Below are 21,542 nucleotides of genomic sequence, written 5' to 3'. Positions count from 1 at the left end.
AATTGCATTATCCACAATTTTTTCATTTTTCATTTTCTCGTTTCTTTACTTTCCACATTTCAGATACTGCTCTCTTATGACAGAAAATTGATTTTTTAAAATTTCGAATATTTTCCAACTGGGTACTCCATGAGCCTCTGGACCTCTTCAACTTCCCAAACGTGAAAGTTTTTTCTGGAGATGAAATTGTCCGACAGTTCGAGATATCCAACCAGGAAGAACCGTTTCGTTGCCAGGCAGTCAGGGTCAATGTTACACACCAGGAATTTCTCTGGTACGAGAGAAGGAGAAGGAGAAGGAGCCCATGAAGAATCAGGAAAGGGGTGGGGATTTCATGTACCGAATGAGTCCCGCAATGCCCAGTGAGGAAAGCTACCTAGAGTCACATCGTGGTTATCAGTGTATGTGGTGGTTTCAACACATGTAGAATATCAATTTTCCTTCGAATTCAAGGTACGTTTTTTCTCACCCTCAATGCCCTTATCCAATAATCACAAAATCCGTGTTATTGATTTATCCGCATAATTTAGTTTTTAGTGGATAATTATGGAAATATGTAACTTGTCTCTTGACATCATTTTTATACACAATTTTTTTTATTTTTATTTAATCGAATTGTCACGATCATGTTCGGGCCTGAAGATATATAATTCCTGTTTGCCTTGATGTTGATTTGCATGATGATTAATTTTTATTTTATGCTGATGGGGATTCAAAAAAAAGGGATCACTATTCTATGGAAATTTATATTTTATGCTGCGTACGCAAAGGAAGTGCGTTATTCCCCGGAAAATTAAATAGAAATGACTTCTTCGAAGGCACGAGTTTCAATGATCTTTTTTGTTATGATCAATTTGCGTCGTGGAACAGAGTTAAGACATTGGAAATAGATAATTAGCAAAGTTTTATTGACGTGGGGGTTTGCATGAATACAAAAGAAATTTTAATTGTTGGGAAATTAGCGCGCGACAGTGAGAAGTGGGATATTGTCATATCATAAACAATGATGATCAAGAGCGTCAGTGGATGAAAAAGTTTGCTAGTTAAATCTAGGAAGTTGACTGGCGAATTCAGATAGAGGAGGCCCGGCCAGGACACTGTACCTGGGGCACGATGGGACAGGAACGACATTCGAAATATTTAAAAAGTTTTTTTTATTTATTATAAGTGCACAGGAGCGGAAATAAGGAGTTTCGAAATTGTTGAAACGTTTCTATGGCTGAACAGCTCGGAAATTACAATAAAAAATTAAAATGTTAAATAAAATATAGTTTTGAAAATGGGAAATGTAGAGATTATTTAAAAGTGAATAAAATAAAAAAATTAAATTAATCATATTTTTAGTGAAGTGGTAAATTGTAGTTAGTTAGAAGTAAACGAAAAGACACTTTTCCGCACGGGCTTAACGTCGCGGCAGTGCCTCGGCTTCGCCTCGGGCCGCCGACTTCGCACTCGTTGCCACCCCGCCGCCCTTCCATCGAAGTATATTATTTTTACGAGTTGCGAAAAAAAATTTTTCACGTGTCGGAAAAGTAATTTTCAGTCACGTGGTGCGAACGAAGCGTTTCTACGACTGAAAAGTTTCTTTTATTTAAGGACGAGTCCCCTAGAGATTTTGACTCGCGTGGCAAGTGGGTCCTCGCCTTCGGCTGGCGACAGAGATTTTCTGATAGATTATGTGGAATCAGTTTTTTCTATGTAATTCATTCCATGAAGCTATTTTTCAATATTCTACATTTTCTCCCGTGTTTCTATGTATTTTTTTTCATGAATTAAATGTAAATTCTATAGGTCTATAGAATCTATAGATTCTACAGATCTGCGTAATCTGTGCATAAGATATATCTCTAGATTGTACTGAAGGTGATGGCGATTTTCTAAATTTTCATAATGTGAAATTATCTCAATGGAACCTATAGATTCTATAGAATCTATAAACAGAATCTGTGTAATTAAAAAATCACCACCATCTTTGCCATAATCCATAAATGTTATAGCTAGATTCTACACATTCTATAGATTCTATATATCTATAGAATGTGTGATGTGTAATTCTATAGAATCTATATATCTATAGAATCTGTCGATTCTAGTGAATGTGGTGGCGATTTTGTAAATTTTCATAATTTAAAATTATCTCAATAGCACCTATAGATTCTATAGAATCTATAAAAAGAATATATAGATTTAAAAAATCACCATCGCCTTCGCTTCTATAGAATGTATACATTCTACCTTCTGCAGGTTCTACAGATATAGATTCTATAGAATCTACCTAGCTATAGAATCTATCCATTCTAGTCAACGTGATGGCGATTTTGTAAATTTTCACAATATGAAATTACCTCTATAGAACCAAATTTTTCTATAACTCATTCTATGGAGCTCTTTTTCGATATATCCCGTGTTCCAATGCAATTTTTTCACGCGTGAAATGTAAATAATTTTCATTTCCCAATCATTCCTAATTCTTCATGGTACAAAGCATGATTTTTGGAATTGAAATAACATCGACGCTGTGCTACCTGGCAGTAGGTGCCACTATCACTGGAGCGTTTGTTCTTCTCATTGTTCTCCAACTCTATATCTACCTGACAACAGGTGTCTGTAGGAGCACGAAAAAAATGAACGGTAAAACTGTAATCGTAACCGGATGCACCTCGGGTATCGGCCTAGAAACAGCTAAGGACCTGGTGAAGAGAGGAGCTAGAGTTATTATGGCATGCAGAAACGTCGAAGCGGCATCAAAATTGAAGGGTAATTTTCACTTTCATTTTACTGATGGATTATATTAGGAGTGTGAATAAGTCTTTCCCGTTTTTTTCAAATTTTGAGCCTTTATTGTGAAAAAATGGTTACAAATGAATTATTGAAAGTATTGGCCATCGTCTTCTTGCGTTTGACACGAATCTTCATCAAGCAAAGTCGCCAATTCTTGATCTTCAAAGATTTGCGGCCGCCCGGAACGCTCCTTGTCTTCCACGTCGAAATCACCACTTTTGAAGCGTCGAAACCATCCGCGAACACTTGAATCATCGACACAACCTTCTCCATAAGCTTCCTGAAGCAATCGATGCGCCTCGGCAGCAGATTTCTTTAAATTGAACCAATAAAGTGAAACTTCCCGCAAATGACGTCGACTCGGCTCAAATTTCGACATTTTCACGATATCAAAAATTTATGATGCGAAAAAATTTCAACTAATGTGTTAGTGTGGAATTGTTGACAGATGAATAAGCTTTGATTATGACATATGTAACCATTGAATACTCGCACAGTATTGGTGGCGGCATCTCTTACAAAAAACGGGAAAGACTTATTCACACGCCTAATAGTTCTCTTGATAATGGAATATGGGGGACAGAGAAATAACTTTGTACGCAGTGGATTTAATATTTTAATTTAAGTTTATTGACAATTACACGAGGAAGAAATGTCTGTTCACTACGACCTGCCACAGCAGACTAGAAGTGGTCAACGAGAACAAAGGAAAAATCGTCATAATGTGACAAAGGATCCCCAGTTCCTTTGCCACATGACGTCATGGCTTATGTTTATGTCTAGTCCCAAGATGTCTCTCTATGTTGATAGATTTTTGAAACCATAGACTCATAAAATCAATTCTCAGAAGACTGAGGCTATATTCCAACACTTGATAAATAACTATTGAGAGTGCATGGTATGGAGAGTGCACGTGGACTAAAATTAATTGTCTGTCTATAGCTCTGTTTAGTCCATGTCAGTATTTTATATTTTTTATTCAAACAGTACCGAAATGTTTAGAATAGTTTTAAAAATCAGAGACAGAGAAGGAAAAGAAAGAAATGAGTAAAAAAAGGGCCTTTTGTCAAATGGGTCTAGAGTGTCAAATCTTGGTCACTAAAAGAGTCAGTTGATCTTTAGACATCATACGAGAAATATACACCTTATATGTATACCTTCTGCGTGCGATCATAAATAATTAAAGTTTATAGCTCAATCGGTGATGTTAATTTTCTTATTTTCATAATCTACAACGATCTTAATTACAAATTATTTTTGGGTATAATGAGATGGAAATATATCATTGAGTCAATGTGTTTTCATTATTTCAAAAATAGTACATAATACATATATATAATATATGTAATATATACTTTGATATGAGTAGTTTATCTATCGGCTCAAAAATGCTGATAAAAACACTTCTTTAAAAAAAAATATATAAAAAATATATTACCCATTAAATTTATCATTCAATAAAATTGATATATTTAGAAAATAAATTAAATATTCATAATTAATTAAATTTAACTTCATAATTAAATTATTATAAGTATGATTAGGTTTAGTGAAGACTCAAGTTAGATGATGCTCGATGCATCGTTATGTCATCGATGCAATCATTAATTAAAATAATCGATGAATGAGAGTAACATCGACTCATTAAAATGTGTTAATAATATTCAGTTGTGAGAACATGTAGCGTTCCCTGGATATCACGTAGAGTGCGATGCACTTCATAACTGGTAATGCACAAACGGTAAATTCATCAGTCACATTTTTAATTAATGCAGATGAATTCGCCAGTGAGACTGGTAACAACAATATTATCGTACGGAAACTGGATCTGTCATCCTTGAAGTCAGTACGGGAATTTGCTGGAGTTATTAATCGTGAGGAGAGACGATTGGACGTGTTAATTCATAATGCTGGTACCGCTGAGGTATTCAGAAAGAAATTAACGGAGGATGGATTGGAAGCGACGATGGCTACTAATCAGTACGGACCATTTCTGCTGACCCATCTGCTTATAGGTAATTATTTTGAAAGTACGCGATGGGATTTTCAGGAGATCGAGGAATCTCCAGGTTGATTATCCCTGAAAGTCCTTAGTCTGAATGTCAGTGACTTCTGCATTCAAAATTTAATTTAATTTCATTTAATTTCATCATTTGTTCATTTAATCGTTTTCTGATTTTTATTAAATCATTCAATTTTAATCGGTTTAATTTAATTCTTGTTTGTTACTGTGGGACTGATTCTGCTCATTGTATACTACGAAAAGGTAATTTAATTTTGAAGTACAGAGATGTGAAAAAAAATTTGTGGCACATGTGCCATAAAATATCAGGACGATTTTTTATATTGGAGCGGTTTGTTTTTGGGTAAAGTTGGATAAGGGAAGTAAATAGTGTCATTCTAGCACTTTCGATTTTGTTTAAAGTTGGGAAGAGTATTTTTCTCAGTAAAATCTACAGAAAAAAAATAAAAATAAATTTTTGTAATAAAGACACCAACAAAATGTTTTATGTTGCGGATTTTTGAACCTCACAGATGCCTCTGTCACCCTCCATAGCATCAATTTAATTTTCAATTTTCCAATCCGCGCCACAAATTGTCATCATCATGTGGATGTGATCTTTTTGTTTCTGATATTTTTGGTTCATTATATTTTGGTTTATGATATTTTTGTCGAGATTATTTTGATTGATATCAAAAGGCTGTGATCATTGACCGGTGATCATTGACCCAATGCCCTCCCGGGCATCTCCATAGTCAATACATTTATTTTTATTGAAAATTTGTCAACAAACCCTTAAAATCAGGAAATATCTCTGTGTTTCAGATTTAATGAAGCGTTCAGCTCCCAGCAGAATCGTCATCGTTGCCTCATCTCTGTACCGCTTGGCTTCACTGAATCTTGAAAATCTCAATCCAACGGGCTCGTTCCCCGCGTACCTCTACTACGTATCGAAGTACGCAAACATCGTCTGGAGTCTCGAGCTCGCCAAGAGATTAGAAGGTACAGGGGTCACCGTCAACTGCCTCCATCCTGGTCTCATCGACAGTGGGATCTGGAAGAATGTGCCAGCGCCATTCTCCTGGGGAATGCAGCTGATCATCAAGGGGTTCTTCAAGTCCCCAGAGCAGGGGGCCCAAACTTCTATACATCTTGCTGCTTCCGATGACGTCAATGGAGTCACTGGCAAGTACTTCTCAGACTGTTGTGAAGCCCAGTTGATTGATGCCGTCAAGGACCCGGCGAAGGGAAAAAAATTCTGGGAACTCAGCGAAAATATCGTCAAATTGCAACCGTCAGACCCCAAAATATGAAGAATTTGGGATTGTTCTTGTTTTTGAAAAAATACTTGTTCCTTGTAGCTGTTATGAGTGATTTTTGAGTTTATCGGCTGCGTAGTGATGGTTTTTGAGATCATTGCGAGCAAAATGTGATATTTTATGGATTTTTCAATTCTTTCATTTGATATTTTATGTAAAACTAAATTTTTTAAAACTATTTTTCGTTCTTTTTGGTTTTAGAAGAGATTCATACGGTGATTGCTTACATTTTCAAACGCGCAATCAAGAAATCGATGAGTGTTTATATTTTTAAAAGTAAATTATGAGCGTCAATTAATGTGAGTAAATTTTTATAAAAAGTTGGAAAAAAAATCGATAATGTACGGAAAAAATACATTTATTAGAATTTTCGAAAAATGGAGTTTTCAAATTATTTTTCCCTAAAAGCGAGTGTTTTCCTCGCACCGATTTGACCGGCACATTTTCTTACATTAAAATTTAATAAACAATTGCAAATACAGTTTCGATAAAAACGCAGAAATGCAAAAAGATAAAAACGCAAAAAGTTGTGCAATTCAAGTTTATTTCCAGAACATAATTTGCGGTTGCTAGATAATCTCTTTTTGATGAGGAACAGCGTAATAATTGATCTTTCGAATTTGCATTGCGTCTGAACAGAAACATTATCGTAAATTGCGGAGTGACATTGAGGATTAATAATGTATCAACGTCATGATTTAAGACGTAAATCATGTCATTTCGTTTTTTCTGGTCAGACTGATGCACCGAGTTGAGGGATTCGTTAGGAAAATAAGCAATAATAATGTTCCATAATGATGTGACTTCTCAGAAATGTCTTTACATTAATGAAGTTCTAATCCATGAAAACAATAATATTCCAAAATTAAAATTTCATGGCGAATACTATTGAATTTTTCATTTCAGTGATATAATCCCCGGTTTTGCACAGAAAAAATTGTTTATTGAAAAGAGAAAGTGTTGAAACGCAATTCAGTGTCAAAAAAATTTTTGAACAAAATTCAATCTGCAGATAGCAACACAGAAATACGACAACAAAAAATGTATCGCCTCCAGATGTTTATGAGCGAGTCTCTTTTTGTCCGTTTTATTTCATCATCGAATCTTCGTTCTCACCTTCTTCGACTTTTTCATCTTCTCGATACCATACGGTCAAAAGCCAAATAAAAATTATAGATATCAACACGGTCATCTTCATTCCACCTTCAACCTGGGCCTTAAGGAAGATTCAGTTAAATTGTAATACCCAAAAAATATTTTCAAAAGGCTAAAGAACTTTATTTAATTATATATAAATAAAGAATGCTTAAACAATAACAATTCTGGACAAAATTAAATTTTAACAACGTTGTATATTCATGATTTCTTTTCGCAAATTTTTCCCACACAATTTCATTAACAAATTCAACCAGAAAGTGTAATAATAATTCTAATAAACTACTTCCCCTAATGACTGGCCTCACAACATTACAAGCTCGTCATTACAAGAAGTTATTTTAAAAATAAATATATAGTTCATAACAGCGTACTGCAGCATTGTAAAAAGAAAATAAAAGCTCAGCGGTAACAATATTAATAACCAGAAAAATAATTTTTTCAGGGCAGTGCGTTCAAGGGAAATAACTTCTCCCATAAATTCATTCTCTCACTGTATAAGCCAGTCTTCATTATGAGTTCATCACCAATATCCAGATACGCATTATTGTTCAACGTAAATTCAGTCCACGTTGTATTTCCAAACAGTTTGTTGTCCTTGGGTATCGGTTGACCGGTTTTTGCAAAGTGTGCCCACATAGCGGTTTCTCGCTCGACAGTGGGAATTTCCGGTGCATTTTCCTCTAAGTGCGGAAAGAAACTGACGTTGAAGAAGTACAATAAATCATCGTGATGAACAACACCTGCAGGACACATGGAACAAAGAAGATTTATAATGTTAGAAAAAATATATAATTTCATGGATATACAGTCCCTCCATTAGGTGCATCTTGCTTTACAATACAAATAAATTCTATAATAATAATAATAATAATAATAATAATAATAATAAAATTAGAAGAGAATTAGAATTAGAGAGAAAACCAATTTCTGGTTTAATTCAGCCGAGAATCGAAGGTGGGTCTGCCAGTATTTTTTTTTTAAATTAACTTTTATGATCAGAAGAAGAAAAAACAGTAAATATTTACAATATTTGCAAAACCGTAAAAACTAATATAAAAACAATGGTTGTGATGTATTTCAATTTCATTTAACACGATAGGGAACTAGGTATACGACTGGAAAGACAATAAGTTTAGTCATTGGGGAACTAAATAAAGGTGCAATTGTGGAATTGTAAATGAGAGACATTTGGAATTGTCGATAATGAATGTACATTCGGGATAATTTAAAAATGCTAGATTAGGAAAATACTGGGAAAAAATTATTTAACATTGCAAAAATAATTCCGCGACGGAACAGTTTAGTTGCTGAAATGTCGCACTTGAAGATTTCCGTTGGAACGTCGTCTAGTTGATGGCCATTGTAAGTTAAAGGGAAAATTTAGCTTTTGATTTCTGGACTTACCGTAAGTGGTGTTATCAGTCCATATTGCGTGACTGTATCGTCCCTGATAAGAAAATTTGTAGTAATACACCGGTTGACTGGAGAATTCGGCCATCAATTTGGCGAGACGGTGGACAGAGAAACCGATGACACCGTCAGCCCAGATCTAGATAATGTGACAATGTGCTGTGAGCATATGACATTCCAACAAATTTTGTAAATAAAAAATATCTGAATAGGTTAAAAGATAGTGATTCAATTAATAAGTTAAACAGAACAATTGAGTTCCCTTGACTTTTTGTGCAGAATATTTTGTGTTCATTATTTAAACAGAATTGATCAACTGATAATAATTTTGATGGAAAGTCTATAGTGTTGGAAACTCGTTACAGTTTTCTGGAAAATGTGTTCATACGTAATATTTATTAATAATCATTTCGCACCTCAGCGAGGCCCTGGTAGTTGTCCAAACCTGCAGGTTTTCCCTTCAAGTAAAATTGCCTCAGCTCCTCACTCACAGATGCAGACTTAGCTGTATCGCGTTCGTAGAGAGCAACAATCGGAGCAATTTTCGTCCAGTTCACGTTGATGTCATCGAAGATGGAGTTGTTCCCAGCTCTTGCCGCCTCCACAGCGGCTGCACACGGATAAGCAATTTAAATAAAAAAATTTAGAATTTATTCTTATTTTAGTTGAATTTAGTGTTTAGTCGATTTCATATCGCCGAAAGTAACAATCATTCGATTTTTCAATTTAACTTATCTTTCCAGATATTTTGTCTAAACTTTCGTTCCCTCAAATTTCCTAATTATTTTCATTTTTATTCCTTTTCTAATGCAAAGAAAAAATAGAATGAAAACTCCTGAAAAAAATTGAGGTGAAGTAATTTTTAGATAGAAAAATCTCGTTTTATGGATTGAAAATCGAACTTTTTAAAATAAATATTATCTATGGGAAATTTCTATAGGATCAGCCAAAAAATAATAGAAAGATCAAAGTAAATAGTCGTTCAAGAAAACTTACTAATGAATTCGTTAGATAGTGTTGTTACATTTTTTTATGGATTAAAAAATGGAGAGAATTTAAATTATTATTACTTACGGATAACTCTTCCACCGAATTCGTCTTTAGTGACTCCAGTTATCAACGGTACTTCATTAAACTTTCCCTGTCTAATGAGATTTATCGGTTGATCAGGGAGAAATCTCTCGACGCCCGGAACTTCCGGTTCCACAACGGGAAGCCAAACCAATATTGGATCGTGATGCCATTCCTGGAAAACGATATTGCGTGAAGTAATTAATGTGTCACAGTGTCACGAAGAGAGTAGTTTCAAAATTTTAATCTACGGAATCACCACGTTCTGAATGGCTGAGGAATTTATAAAATCATGATATGATAATTTATGAAATCACGAATTCGTGAATCAGTAAAAAGTGAATTGTATTACAAATATTTATACCAAGAATCCATGAAATTACGTGTTTTTAAATCAGTTACGAATTTATAAGATAAACATCTCAGCACTGTATCACGAATTTATCGGGCGAAGAAATCGTGAATATGTTGGAAATTCACGGATTCACGAATTTGTGAGTAGATAAAAAATCCGGAGACTGATTAGATTAATAAGTGATGAAATCGTGACTTAAAAATTTCTATCGTTACGAAATAATTACGATGTTAGAGGGTGAGATGACGAACAATTCAGTGATTCATGAAGTCATAAATCTTTGAACACGTGAGGGATTCGAGAAATGACGAATTCGTGAACAGATTAGGAATTCCTAATATTGGAAATGGTTCTGCCACGAATCCAAGGAACACGACAATTGAATGATGTACGAATTCACGAATAATTCAAGAATTTCCACGACTAGGAATTTTCAGGAAAATTCTGGAATTTAGTATTATGAATGAGTGACATCATCACGAATTTCTGCTATTCAGAATTCGTGAATGCAGAAATTGATGTATTAGGAGCTCGTGAACAAGTCAAGAATCATACAATTACGAATCACTGATTCACGAATTCATAGTATTCTAAATTCTTTAAGTCACGAATTCATAGAATTTTGAATTTCTCAAGTCACAGATTCATAGAGTTCTGACTTCTTGAAATCACGGATTCATAGAATTCTGAATTCCTCAAGTCACGAATTCATAGAATTCCTCAGGTCTCGAATTCATAGAATTCCTCAGGTCACAAATCCGTAGTATTCTGAATTCCTCAAGTCACGAATCCATAGATCTCCTCAAGTCACGAATTCATAGAATTCCTTAGGCCACGAATTCATAGAATTCCAAATTCCCCGAGCCATGAACTCATAGAATTCTGAATTCCTCAAGTCATGAATTCACAGGATTCCGAATTCTTTGAGTCACGAATTCATAACGAATTCTAATGTCTAAAAGTAGTCAAGAATTTACAAAAAATTGTTGAGAAGAATTTCCAATTTCCTCGGCCGTTTTAGTATTGAGACAAATGAGCATATTTCCGGTAGTGTCTGTGGGACATCCAAGGATTTCCGCCTGCTTAATCGCCAGATGTTTCTGATCCGTCGGCAGCAGATTCTGATAAGTTGCGGAGCCACTCATGGCGATGGCTCGATGAAACAATCCCCTGCTCATCGGTGAAACCATGTGGAGAGTGACACTCCATCCCCCAGCACTGTAGCCCATTATTGTCACGGAGTCGGGATCACCCCCGAAACTTGCGATATTCTTCTGAACCCAGCGGAGCGCTTCCACTTGATCTTTCAGGCCAAGGTTGCCAGGTGCTAGTGAATCTCCTGTGCTGAAGAAACCTGTAATAATTTCATTGATAATCCTAATTCAATATTTGCAATCGCAAACATGTGTAAAAAAATCATTAGAAAATTTGATGAATTAATTAAATTGAAGTTTAATTTAATTTGTTATATTTCCTTCCCTTACGAATAATATGAAACGAGACATAGTCGCGCGCCACCGCGCGCGATTTGGTTAATCTTAATTGTTGTGATATTTTTTATTTAAGTCACATTTGCGGTGAGTGCACCTTATTTTAACTACTGTATGGGTAGAGCAGTTGAATTATAGGGATATAAAAAGTCAATGTAATATTTAAATTCAAAATAATTATACCAAAATGATCCTGAAGTAATCGCGTATGACGTTGAACACGTCATCATTTCGTAAACATGGATCTTCAAAAATTGCTGATATATTCACAGCTGATCTATTTCCCACTTGTAGGCAACATGCAAAATTTTAAATGTCTTGAAGCTGTAAGACGACTTGGAAAATACAGGAGTTTCGATAAGATATAGATATTTACATTTGATGAGTAACTTGTTTCATTTCCATTTTCTAACAAAGTTTTTATTTTCTACTAATTAACTCATCCTTTGACTTGATTTACTTGATACTTGTGTACTTGTGAAATTCAAAGTTTGCCGCTGTGAATGTATCTACCAATCACAAATAAGTGTTACGGAATTTCGATATGTTCGATTCGATTCGAGATTTGAGGTGTATGTCCTTTTTACAAAAGGAGAAATCGATTCCATGTTGAAGAGGTCGGTATTTCTAAATCAAGTGATTTAATTATTTTCGAATATTTTCTAGAAAAAATTTAGATGAGCGTACCCAATGATGCGAGACGATAATTAGCCGTCACGAGTACAATATCCTGATCCATAAAGTACGCAGGACCGTCGATCAAACTTTGCGCTGATGATCCGTAATATCCACCGGGATGGAAATACACGATTACCGGCCGTTTAACTGCAGCATCTGTGGTCGGCAACTGAAATGTTTTTATAGACGGGTCATTTTACAAGGTCATTATCGAGTAAAAATTCCACTGGTATTTAGTCACCTGCGTTGTATAAACGTTCAGACGTAAACAATCCTCAGACTGATGTTCGTCGAAGGGTTGGGGACAGGCGGGACCCTCTTGACTGGCGTCTAAAGTGTCATTCCAAGGCTTCACGGGGATGGCTTGCTAGAATTCATAGAATTTTTAAAAAATTTTATTTTTGAGGCTTTTGCGGTCATGAATTATATTCTTTCTGGCTACCGGGTAGATTCCGCGTGTCATTTTATTGCAGTTTGTATTGGAAATGGGATAATTGTAAATGATTAGGCGTGTGAACGTCGTTTTATTATTAGGTGTGTGAATAAGTCTTTCCCGTTTTTTGTAAGAGATGCCGCCACCAATACTGTGCGAGTATTCAATGGTTACATATGTCATAATCAAAGCTTATTCATCTGTCAACAATTCCACACTAACACATTAGTTGAAAGTTTTTCGCATCATAAATTTTTGATATCGTGAAAATATCGAAATTTGAGCCGAGTCGACGTCATTTGCGGGAAGTTTCACTTTATTGGTTCAATTTGAAGAAATCTGCTGCCGAGGCGCATCGATTGCTTCAGGAACCTTATGGAGAAGGTTGTGTCGATGATTCAAGTGTTCGCGGATGGTTTCGACGCTTCAAAAGTGGTGATTTCGACGTGGAAGACAAGGAGCGTTCCGGGCGGCCGCAAATCTTTGAAGATCAAGAATTGGCGACTTTGTTTGATGAAGATTCGTGTCAAACGCAAGAAGACGATGGCCAATACTTTCAATAATTCATTTGTAACCATTTTTTCACAATAAAGGCTCAAAATTTGAAAAAAAACGGGAAAGACTTATTCACACTCCTAATGTTTTATTTTCTCGCATAGAAATGTAAACTCCAATTATTTGCATCTTAAGAATATAATTTTTCCTAAGAATATAATTTTTTTCAATTTTTTTAGTTTGTAGATCCTATCTATGGAACCACTAGTAATCGAATAGCTATCGACCATTGACTAGTGATCGACGAATCGAGTGGCAGTCGACTGCCTATCGACCAGCACTCGACCATAGATCGATTGCTCACCACCTAATCATCGATTAACGATCAACCAGCCATTGACCAAGTGCTGAAGTTGATGCCCAATCGATTAGCCAGGGACCGGTCCACCAGGGCGAACGTTCAAAATTAATGATTAATTATTGTAGGAAATAAATATCTCCCACTATTTAATTATACGACACGATCTTTATTCAGTTTTTAACATATGCGTTTTAGCGAAAGACTCGATGTAATTATAGCTGGGTTGATAATCCGATGTGGCTTACTCAAGAGACCGTTCGAGGTGGTCCCTAGCCCTCGGTTCGTCCAGGGTGAGAGATCTGACCCAAAGGCCCTTTTGTCTATTGGGTTGTCCACGTATTGGTCTCGAAGATATGAAAACATCTAAAACCTTGTTTTTAAAAAACTAAAAATGTGAAATATTGTAAACTGAAATAATGTAAATAAAATGTAAGATCGTCTCCTAATGATCTTCCAAAAAATAATGGCAGGTTCATCAATGGGATCTTCCAAAGATTTTTCATTACTTCTTCTGAACATTCCGGAAAGATCTTCAGCAGACAAAAATTTTTTTACACGATGTGACGCTAAGTAAGATGATTCACGAATTTATGAACTCCCACTACGACTGGGTTGAGTCATGATCATTTGTTATTTCTTGTATTCCTAATTCAAACGCACACTAAGATAAAAAAAATCTTATCAATTTCATTTATATATTTGTCACCTAATTAATTCATTCAATAACTTCAACAAAATTTTATAATTTGAAAGAGTTTATAAATAAAATTTCTTATTTAGAAAACCTGAACGATTTCGTTTACTTATAGTTTACCCGCGTAACAAAATTTTTGTGGCCTAAATTTTCCAAAAATCTTCAGAAAAATCCCAAGATGTTTCTGGGAATCCAACAGTCTCTTACAAAAATTTCAAGACAAAAATATTTTTTTTCAATATTTTTTTGAATTTTACTTTGGAAAATATTTGCAAATAAAAATTGTCTTCCTAAACTCCACCCCGAATATTTTCGGGTCACTAAAAAAATTATCAAGGATCTTTAAACGATTCTTCTGAAGATCTCTCGAAGATTCTCATCAAACTAAAATTTTTCTAATGAGCCATCCAGTTGAGTCCTAATTTATTCAGTCAAATCAACGGACCGTTCCATCGATGAAAATTCATTACACACCTCCAACTAAAATAACAAAAGTTTCCGCCGAAGATCCGTTTTACCCCACTCTTCCACAGATTAATGTACAATAAACAATGCTCGTGATGTACCGTGTGAACTGTCGGATCTCCTTACGATTCACTCCTTTGTTTTTTTTTATAAGCCTCGTGAGGACTCAATTGCGCTAAGACGAATCAGACGGTAATTTGCGACAATTTCCGATGATTCACTTCAACAAAGCCAACGTACTAGAACGCGACCTCGGTGGTGGTGCAATACGACAATGTGTGCAAATAATGATCTGTTACGAAATTGCTTCCGGCCAACGGCAGTGCTATTGGATAATTTATGCAAACAACCGGTGTATTGGGTGTTTCTTGTTTTATTTCTGAGAAGATTAGCTCAATTACTCGACTACTTCACATCGTCCCTATTAGTTGTCAATGGGTCTCACTGCATCATCATTTTTTTGCTCATTACATTTTCTAAATCACGAATTAATTGAACCGTTTCGACGACAAAACGAAATGGGACGACGAAATATTACGATACTTTTAGTAAAAATTTTCACTAAAAAAGTTAATATTCGAAATAAATTCGTTGAACACTTCTTGTCACGTCTTGAGGTGCTTTAACAATAATTATGATAAATTAAGAACAGGTATAATTTGAATAATATATGGATGTGTTCCGATGTGCACTCGCTCTCATGAGGCGACCTGACTCGATCTCTAACCCCTCATGAAGATCGTCAACGCTGCATTCGTCATTTCTTTATACGAAAATCGGACGCTGCGATGCCGAAGGTATCCGACACCTTTCGCTTGTTTATGGAATAACTCGGGTGGTCCGGGCATAGAGACCTGTCTTTGTTTCTAACAAAAGCCTTCTACGAAAAGGCCTCTCATGACGACCAGGAAAAAATTTTCCTCCTCATACTATAGTATTCGACAATTGAATAATTAATTGGCGACAATAGCCGAATTTTTTCAATCATTCGGCCGAACGACACGACCCGTGAGACGGGGACCTGAGTCCGGCTCAGGGTGTCTCACACAGAAGAAAAATACATGTGGAAATATATTTTGCATATATCTGGATCATATGCTATATAAAACGGCCAAAGGGCACTGGCGAAATATATGTGGAATGTATGTATTTAGAGCGCTTGGTATGTATGAACGAAAATTAATCGTATGCCCATAGCTGTCTTCAGTTCATGTCAGTATTTTATGGTTTTTCTCAGAACTGTGTGGGGAATATTTTGACATTAGCTCGAACAAGCGACCCAAACACTTCGGCTGTTTATGACTTAAAAACTTCAACACGTGGACAACCCAATAGACAAAAGGGCCTTTGGGCCAGACCTCTCACCCTGGACGCATCGAGGGCTAGGGACACTCTCGAACCGTCTCTCGAGTAAACCACATCGGATTATCAACCCAGCTATAATTACATCGAGTCTTTCGCTAAAATGCATATGTTAAAAACTGAATGAAGATCGTGTCGTATAATTAAATAGTGGCAGATATGTATTTCCTACCCAAGTAAATCTTCCAAAGAATATTTTGGGGGCTTCAGGGAGATCTTTCGATGATTTATCTGAAGATACATGGAAGATCTTCGAGGGAGAAAAACATTTCTTCGGGGGATATCTTCAAAGAAGAATTATCTTTTAAAGATCTTCCAAAAAATCTTTTGGGAGTCACCAGGGAAATCTTCTGAAGATCTTTCAATGATTCTTCTGAAGACTCACACCAGTACCAAAATGTCTAGAATAGTTTCAATAAACTGAATCAGAGAAGGAACACAAAGGAATGGATAAGCAAGGGCCTTTTGTGAAATGGGTCCAGAGTGGAAAACTTTGGTCACTAACAGTCGGTTGTTCTGAAGACATCGTAGGAGAACGATTTACCTTCTGCGTGCGATAAATAAATAATTAAAGTTCATAGTCAAATTGTTCTGATATTATTTAGATAATCCCTGTCCATAATCCAATATTGGACAATAATAATTTATCTTCTACCCGCGAATTTTCCTCTAACTTCGTTACATTTTTCGTAAGTTCTTTTTTCATCTGCATTACCTTAAAACGCTGCTGACCAACCGGTGGTTCCGCATATCTGACGCCACGAAACGAATGAATGGTCTTCTCCAATCGTGATTTCATCAATGATCCCTTGATCTTACCCAGTGGTAATACTATCTCCAGCAATTCATCATCACCATTGGCAATGTACACAGTGAAGATGAAACAGAGGCACATTAACAGGCACTTCATGGTGATGAAGAGTGACTAATCAATGCAGATAATACAATTGTCGTCTTGTTTACGAAGATCGTTGTGGGGAACGTGTTTGGTAGCAGTCGCCGGTACAACTGATACGAGAGGGACTAAACACCGGACTATACGACTGTATCGTATTATCGTAGGAGGAGACAAAGACAGAATGCAGAAATGTGTGAGGAGGAAAATTCGATGTGGCCTTCTGAGAATCGCAAGCTTTATCGACTATTTGCATAAGCGGTTTAAGAGGAAAGAGGTCATTCCAAAAATCCCCGGATTTTCATCTTCTTTTTTATGTGAATATTGTTAAATATTCATGTTAAAACTTTCAATGAGAAGTTGTGCAAAATTTATTGCCTTACAATACCCCAATTGCCATTAAAATGAAAGATAATTCACTTTTTTCTAAAAAATATATTTTGCCACTGTTCCAAAAACATATTATTTTGATTTACTAATTTTTTCACTCACTGTGGTATTTTTATTTTGTCATCAAAAAAATCTGTCAAACAACTAATCCAATTTGAGCTGTGAAAATTCTACAGAATTTACAGAAAAAGCATAATTGGTATGACACCGTCAAATTTCATTTACTTTTTCCATAAAATATTTCAATAGAATAATCTCATTCAAAAACTGACAACAATTCAATAAAATGATCTAGCGAATGTACTAGATTTGTCTATTTTTTTTTGTACTTCGTACAGTAAATGTCAGTCAATCTCTTAATGAGTCAATTTCTGAGGAATATAAGGAATAAAAGGTGGTCCAGGTGCTTAAAGTCTTTTCCTTGTAACCTTTCTTATCCATCCTATATATGACGACACTCGCGTGAAAACACCGGGAGCTGAACTCGGACAAAATCTATCTCCATAACTGACAACGCCAATGACAATTGGATCGTCATTAGTTCCCAGCATCAGAGGACTTCCACTGTCTCCACTGCAGGTATCAGTCTTCATCATCGCCTCTGTGCAAAAATGTTCGTCATCCACATCCCAGAAGGCGGAGCAATCCTCATTGCTCATTATTTGTAATTCACCCCATTTCAATTTTGGTAATGACTTGTGTGATCCAGTTTGGCCCCAGCCAGCGATTAATGCTTTCCTTCCCACAACTGATTTATACAGATAACTGCTCCCTGCTAATGCGATTTGTTGGATATTACCTGAAATAATAAGTTTAGAAAATTATTAGGAACTTTGATAATTTGTTTTACAATAAAATTTGCAATTACAGAGTTCTCTGGTGGTTACATGGGGACCCACATGCTGGAATATGGGATATGGAATTAGGAAGCAATAAATCTGTTTCAGAGCCATCAGATTATTTGTTTGAGGTCTTTCTTCTTGGAGAACAGTTGAGGAACTAATTAAAAGTTCAGTAGCCAAATGAGTGATACGTAGATCAGTCACAAAGGACATGCACTGAGAGACAAATATAATTTTGACAAATGCAATTAAATATTCTTCTGAGAAGGATTTTAAGCGGATTTTCGAATAGAAATTTTGGGCATTTGTTTGTCAAAAAAAATGATTGGGGAAAGTATATTTTTCTTTTAGTGCACAGGAGGTCAGTCAGTTGCTTGAAACTTGTACTGGAGATGCTCGTAGCAGAGGTCGAATTTATTTAATCGAGTATTACACCAACAAACGGAAATCCTGGTTCAACAATTCCACTATCATCTGGCCTCTTCGAGGGGCCATTCATTCAAAAATTCGATGACACAGTGATTGCTGATTTCATCTGATTTCGAGATGACTTCAATGGTTTCTTGAAATCGTTGATTTCATGTGATTGCCAGGGATTTTTTTCCGGTGATTTCACGATTTCACGATTTCAAATGATTTGACGACGTTTCGTTAATAACTGTAGTACTTCGCGTGTGGTCGAAATTGCCAGTTCAAACGCGTCCAACGTCGATTTGGGGGATTCTGAGAAAATACGTCGATCGATTTTCTCTGAGAACTTTATGAGTCGATCCTCTCGCGTTGTGTATTTGTTTTTTTTTCCGTAAAAAAAGCGTCCGAAGTTGAAAACAAAAGGTGGTTAACACCTCGATGCAAAACACGTTGAATTCATCGAAAATATTCCGTGTATATTTCACCTATTTAATACATTCGAATTTTTTTTGTCTTATCTGCGGACGATTTTCTATTTATTTTTTGGTGTTATAGTTCATGCGATTTCACTGATTGCATGGCATTTCACTGATTTCATGTGATTTCATTTGCAGTCACCTGAAATCGATGAAATTCCAGAATTTCTCTGATTGCAATTAACTTCGACCGATTTCATGAGATTTCATGTGATTTCAAACATGATTTCAGCCCGAAGTGACACAGTGATTTCACGAATGAATGGCCCCTCGGGCCTCTTCCCTGAAACGCAAAGGACTTATTCATTCTGCCATTTGTAGATGTGACCATTCGAGCGAGGACCTTGATCATGTTCTCTGGGACAGTCCTCTTCACGAATAGTACAGAGATTTCATGATCTATCGCTCGGACCTCCCCATCATGCCATAATCAATCACTGTTAAAAGACCTGAATAAAGAATGTATGGTAATCATCGATAAATTTCTTTAAAAATGTCAGACAAATGTATAACTCATTAATCCCTCAACATATTATAAAGAAAAACTAAATTCTTCAACTCTAAATATATATGTACATACATGTTTGTAGCCTTATGAACCTATAGGTTCCATCAAGCTTAAATAAATAAAAAAATATATATATTTTTCTTACGTTTACGCCTCAATCGGGGGCGTTCGACTTTGAAAAAATAAATAGTTTCAAGTGGGTGAATATTAAACAAAAATATTTTTTCTGAGAGGACTTCATGTCAACAACATTTACACCTAATTCATGAACACCTCCTTCGCCTCAATAGAATACACCTCAAAAATTAAATAATTTGAAAACAACTTTGAAAAATTCTGCAAAAGTACCGTAAAAATTCCTACACCTGCACTTGACTCCAAAATTACCGGAAAAATACATAACTTTTATTGAATATTCCTTTCCGTGCTGGTCAACCCCTCCCGAGGGTGCCAATGTAATATACAGTAAAAAGCCCACCAGAAAATGTTTTTGCAATTGTTTATAAAATTTACTCTAAACATACCTGCACATGCATGTTTGTGACGTTATAAACTATAGGTTTTAACAAGTTTAAATAAATAAATCAAAATAAAATCAGGAGAACAGTCACCTTTTTGTTCTCATATACAATAACTCACGGATAAAATAACTCCATAGTTTAATAACAAATGAAATATGAACATCTCCATGATTTTGGTGTCGAGTTATATGAAAATAAAAAAAATTACCGGTCCCTTTTTGCCCCTTCTCAACTCATTATTACCTCCCCTCCCCTGTAATCTACAAATAACGCCGCAGAAAATTATATTGAAAGTGTAAATAATCTCCGATATTTAATATATATGAAACCTACCCCCAAATTTAATATCTCGTGGCATGTAAAGCAATCCAATGTCACATACAAATTCTTCATACTGTGGATGAAGCACTGATTTCTTCGTTATCATCGCAACCCCTGGGCCTTCGTACCTGGTACCAACGATATTCCTCTTGTCAACGTCTCCAAGGACGACCAGGAACCTTTGTGGATTGTTAGCTATACAATGACCAGCAGTGAGAATCCATCTCTCTGATATAACACTTCCACTGCACATCGCAATATCGCGTTTCGTTATCAACTGATGTATCACAGCCATCCATGGGAATTGCCCGAGTCTAGCATATCGGCCACCAAAAAGGGCTGCGAACTCTGAGAAAGGAAATAGTGATTAGTTCTGTGACGATTCAAGGACGAACATGTTCCACAGAATTTTTTTTTCAATTTTTAGGTGCCAATTCTGGTATTCGCTTGGTGATGAGTTTTGTTAAAATAACATCAGTAGCGAAGTGGTAAAACTGAATTAACTCTGAATCTGAGGGAGATAGCGGAATTTTTGTAATAACATTTATTGTAGCGGTTGATTCACTCCACAAAAAATGTTATAATAAAAATTTTTGTATCTTTCCTACATTTCGAGATATTCATTAAAAACGAAGGAATCGTCAAAAGTCACTTAATTATCTCGTTTTACTACTTCGCTAGATATATAATTTAATAGGCTATATATATATAATATAATTTAAAATTATATAATTTCACTACTTTTGGTAGATCTCAGAATATTCATTAAGAAGTGATTAATCTGTAAAACCTCAAATTTGAACATTTACAAAATTTATTTGAATGCAAATGAAAATAGGAGAATATGAAATTTTAGATGAATCTTAAATATTATGTGCAAAGCGTATGTACTGCATATAGGTAGATGTATATGGAAATGAGAGTCTTACCGGTTTTGTTATCCTGTAATCCGGCTGAGGGTATTGATGCAGATATCACGCCGATACTCAGACACAAAACAGAAATTCCAAAAGTCTTGATTATACTGATTATTGTCTGAACTGCCATTACTCAATTCCTTAGAAATTCCCACAGGTAAACTCCTCAGCTCGTCGATACACACAT

The 21,542-nt window shown here is 35.6% G+C and overlaps 3 protein-coding genes across 7 annotated transcripts; 1 reads left to right on the top strand and 2 right to left on the bottom strand.

Annotated features, from left to right (window-relative positions):
- The first annotated feature begins 301 nt into the window (after positions 1 to 301).
- Positions 302 to 6,480, top strand: LOC135170551 (retinol dehydrogenase 14). 5 transcript variants are annotated; one of them, XM_064136486.1, is made up of 4 exons: positions 302 to 453; positions 2,533 to 2,757; positions 4,557 to 4,796; positions 5,609 to 6,480. In XM_064136486.1, exons 2-4 carry the CDS (start codon positions 2,625 to 2,627, stop codon positions 6,094 to 6,096), a joined length of 861 nt encoding a protein of 286 aa, XP_063992556.1. In that variant the 5' UTR covers positions 302 to 453; positions 2,533 to 2,624; the 3' UTR covers positions 6,097 to 6,480. The 5 variants fall into 5 exon arrangements, with proteins under 5 accessions (XP_063992556.1, XP_063992555.1, XP_063992558.1 ...); XM_064136485.1 differs by having other exon boundaries at positions 309 to 453; positions 2,486 to 2,757; XM_064136488.1 differs by having other exon boundaries at positions 357 to 453; positions 2,602 to 2,757.
- An 876-nt stretch (positions 6,481 to 7,356) lies between these two features.
- On the bottom strand, positions 7,357 to 17,097 carry LOC135170547 (esterase FE4-like). The gene is made up of 8 exons (XM_064136478.1): positions 16,790 to 17,097; positions 12,506 to 12,631; positions 12,274 to 12,433; positions 11,074 to 11,450; positions 9,745 to 9,916; positions 9,087 to 9,280; positions 8,665 to 8,809; positions 7,357 to 8,000 (listed from the first exon to the last, which is right to left on the bottom strand). Exons 1-8 carry the CDS (start codon positions 16,982 to 16,984, stop codon positions 7,699 to 7,701), a joined length of 1,671 nt encoding a protein of 556 aa, XP_063992548.1. The 5' UTR covers positions 16,985 to 17,097; the 3' UTR covers positions 7,357 to 7,698.
- A 334-nt stretch (positions 17,098 to 17,431) lies between these two features.
- LOC135170552 (CLIP domain-containing serine protease B4-like) lies at positions 17,432 to 21,509 on the bottom strand. Its single transcript, XM_064136490.1, has 3 exons — positions 21,368 to 21,509; positions 20,451 to 20,786; positions 17,432 to 18,158 (listed from the first exon to the last, which is right to left on the bottom strand). The coding sequence occupies exons 1-3, from the start codon at positions 21,483 to 21,485 to the stop codon at positions 17,767 to 17,769; spliced, it is 846 nt and encodes a 281-aa protein (XP_063992560.1). The 5' UTR covers positions 21,486 to 21,509; the 3' UTR covers positions 17,432 to 17,766.
- Between the last annotated feature and the right edge of the window lie 33 nt (positions 21,510 to 21,542).

This window comes from Diachasmimorpha longicaudata, chromosome 17 (assembly GCF_034640455.1).
Source record: "Diachasmimorpha longicaudata isolate KC_UGA_2023 chromosome 17, iyDiaLong2, whole genome shotgun sequence".
NCBI lineage: Eukaryota > Metazoa > Arthropoda > Insecta > Hymenoptera > Braconidae > Diachasmimorpha > Diachasmimorpha longicaudata.
The sequence above is the reverse complement of the archived record's forward strand: the minus strand, read 5'-3'. Positions and strand labels throughout refer to the sequence as shown.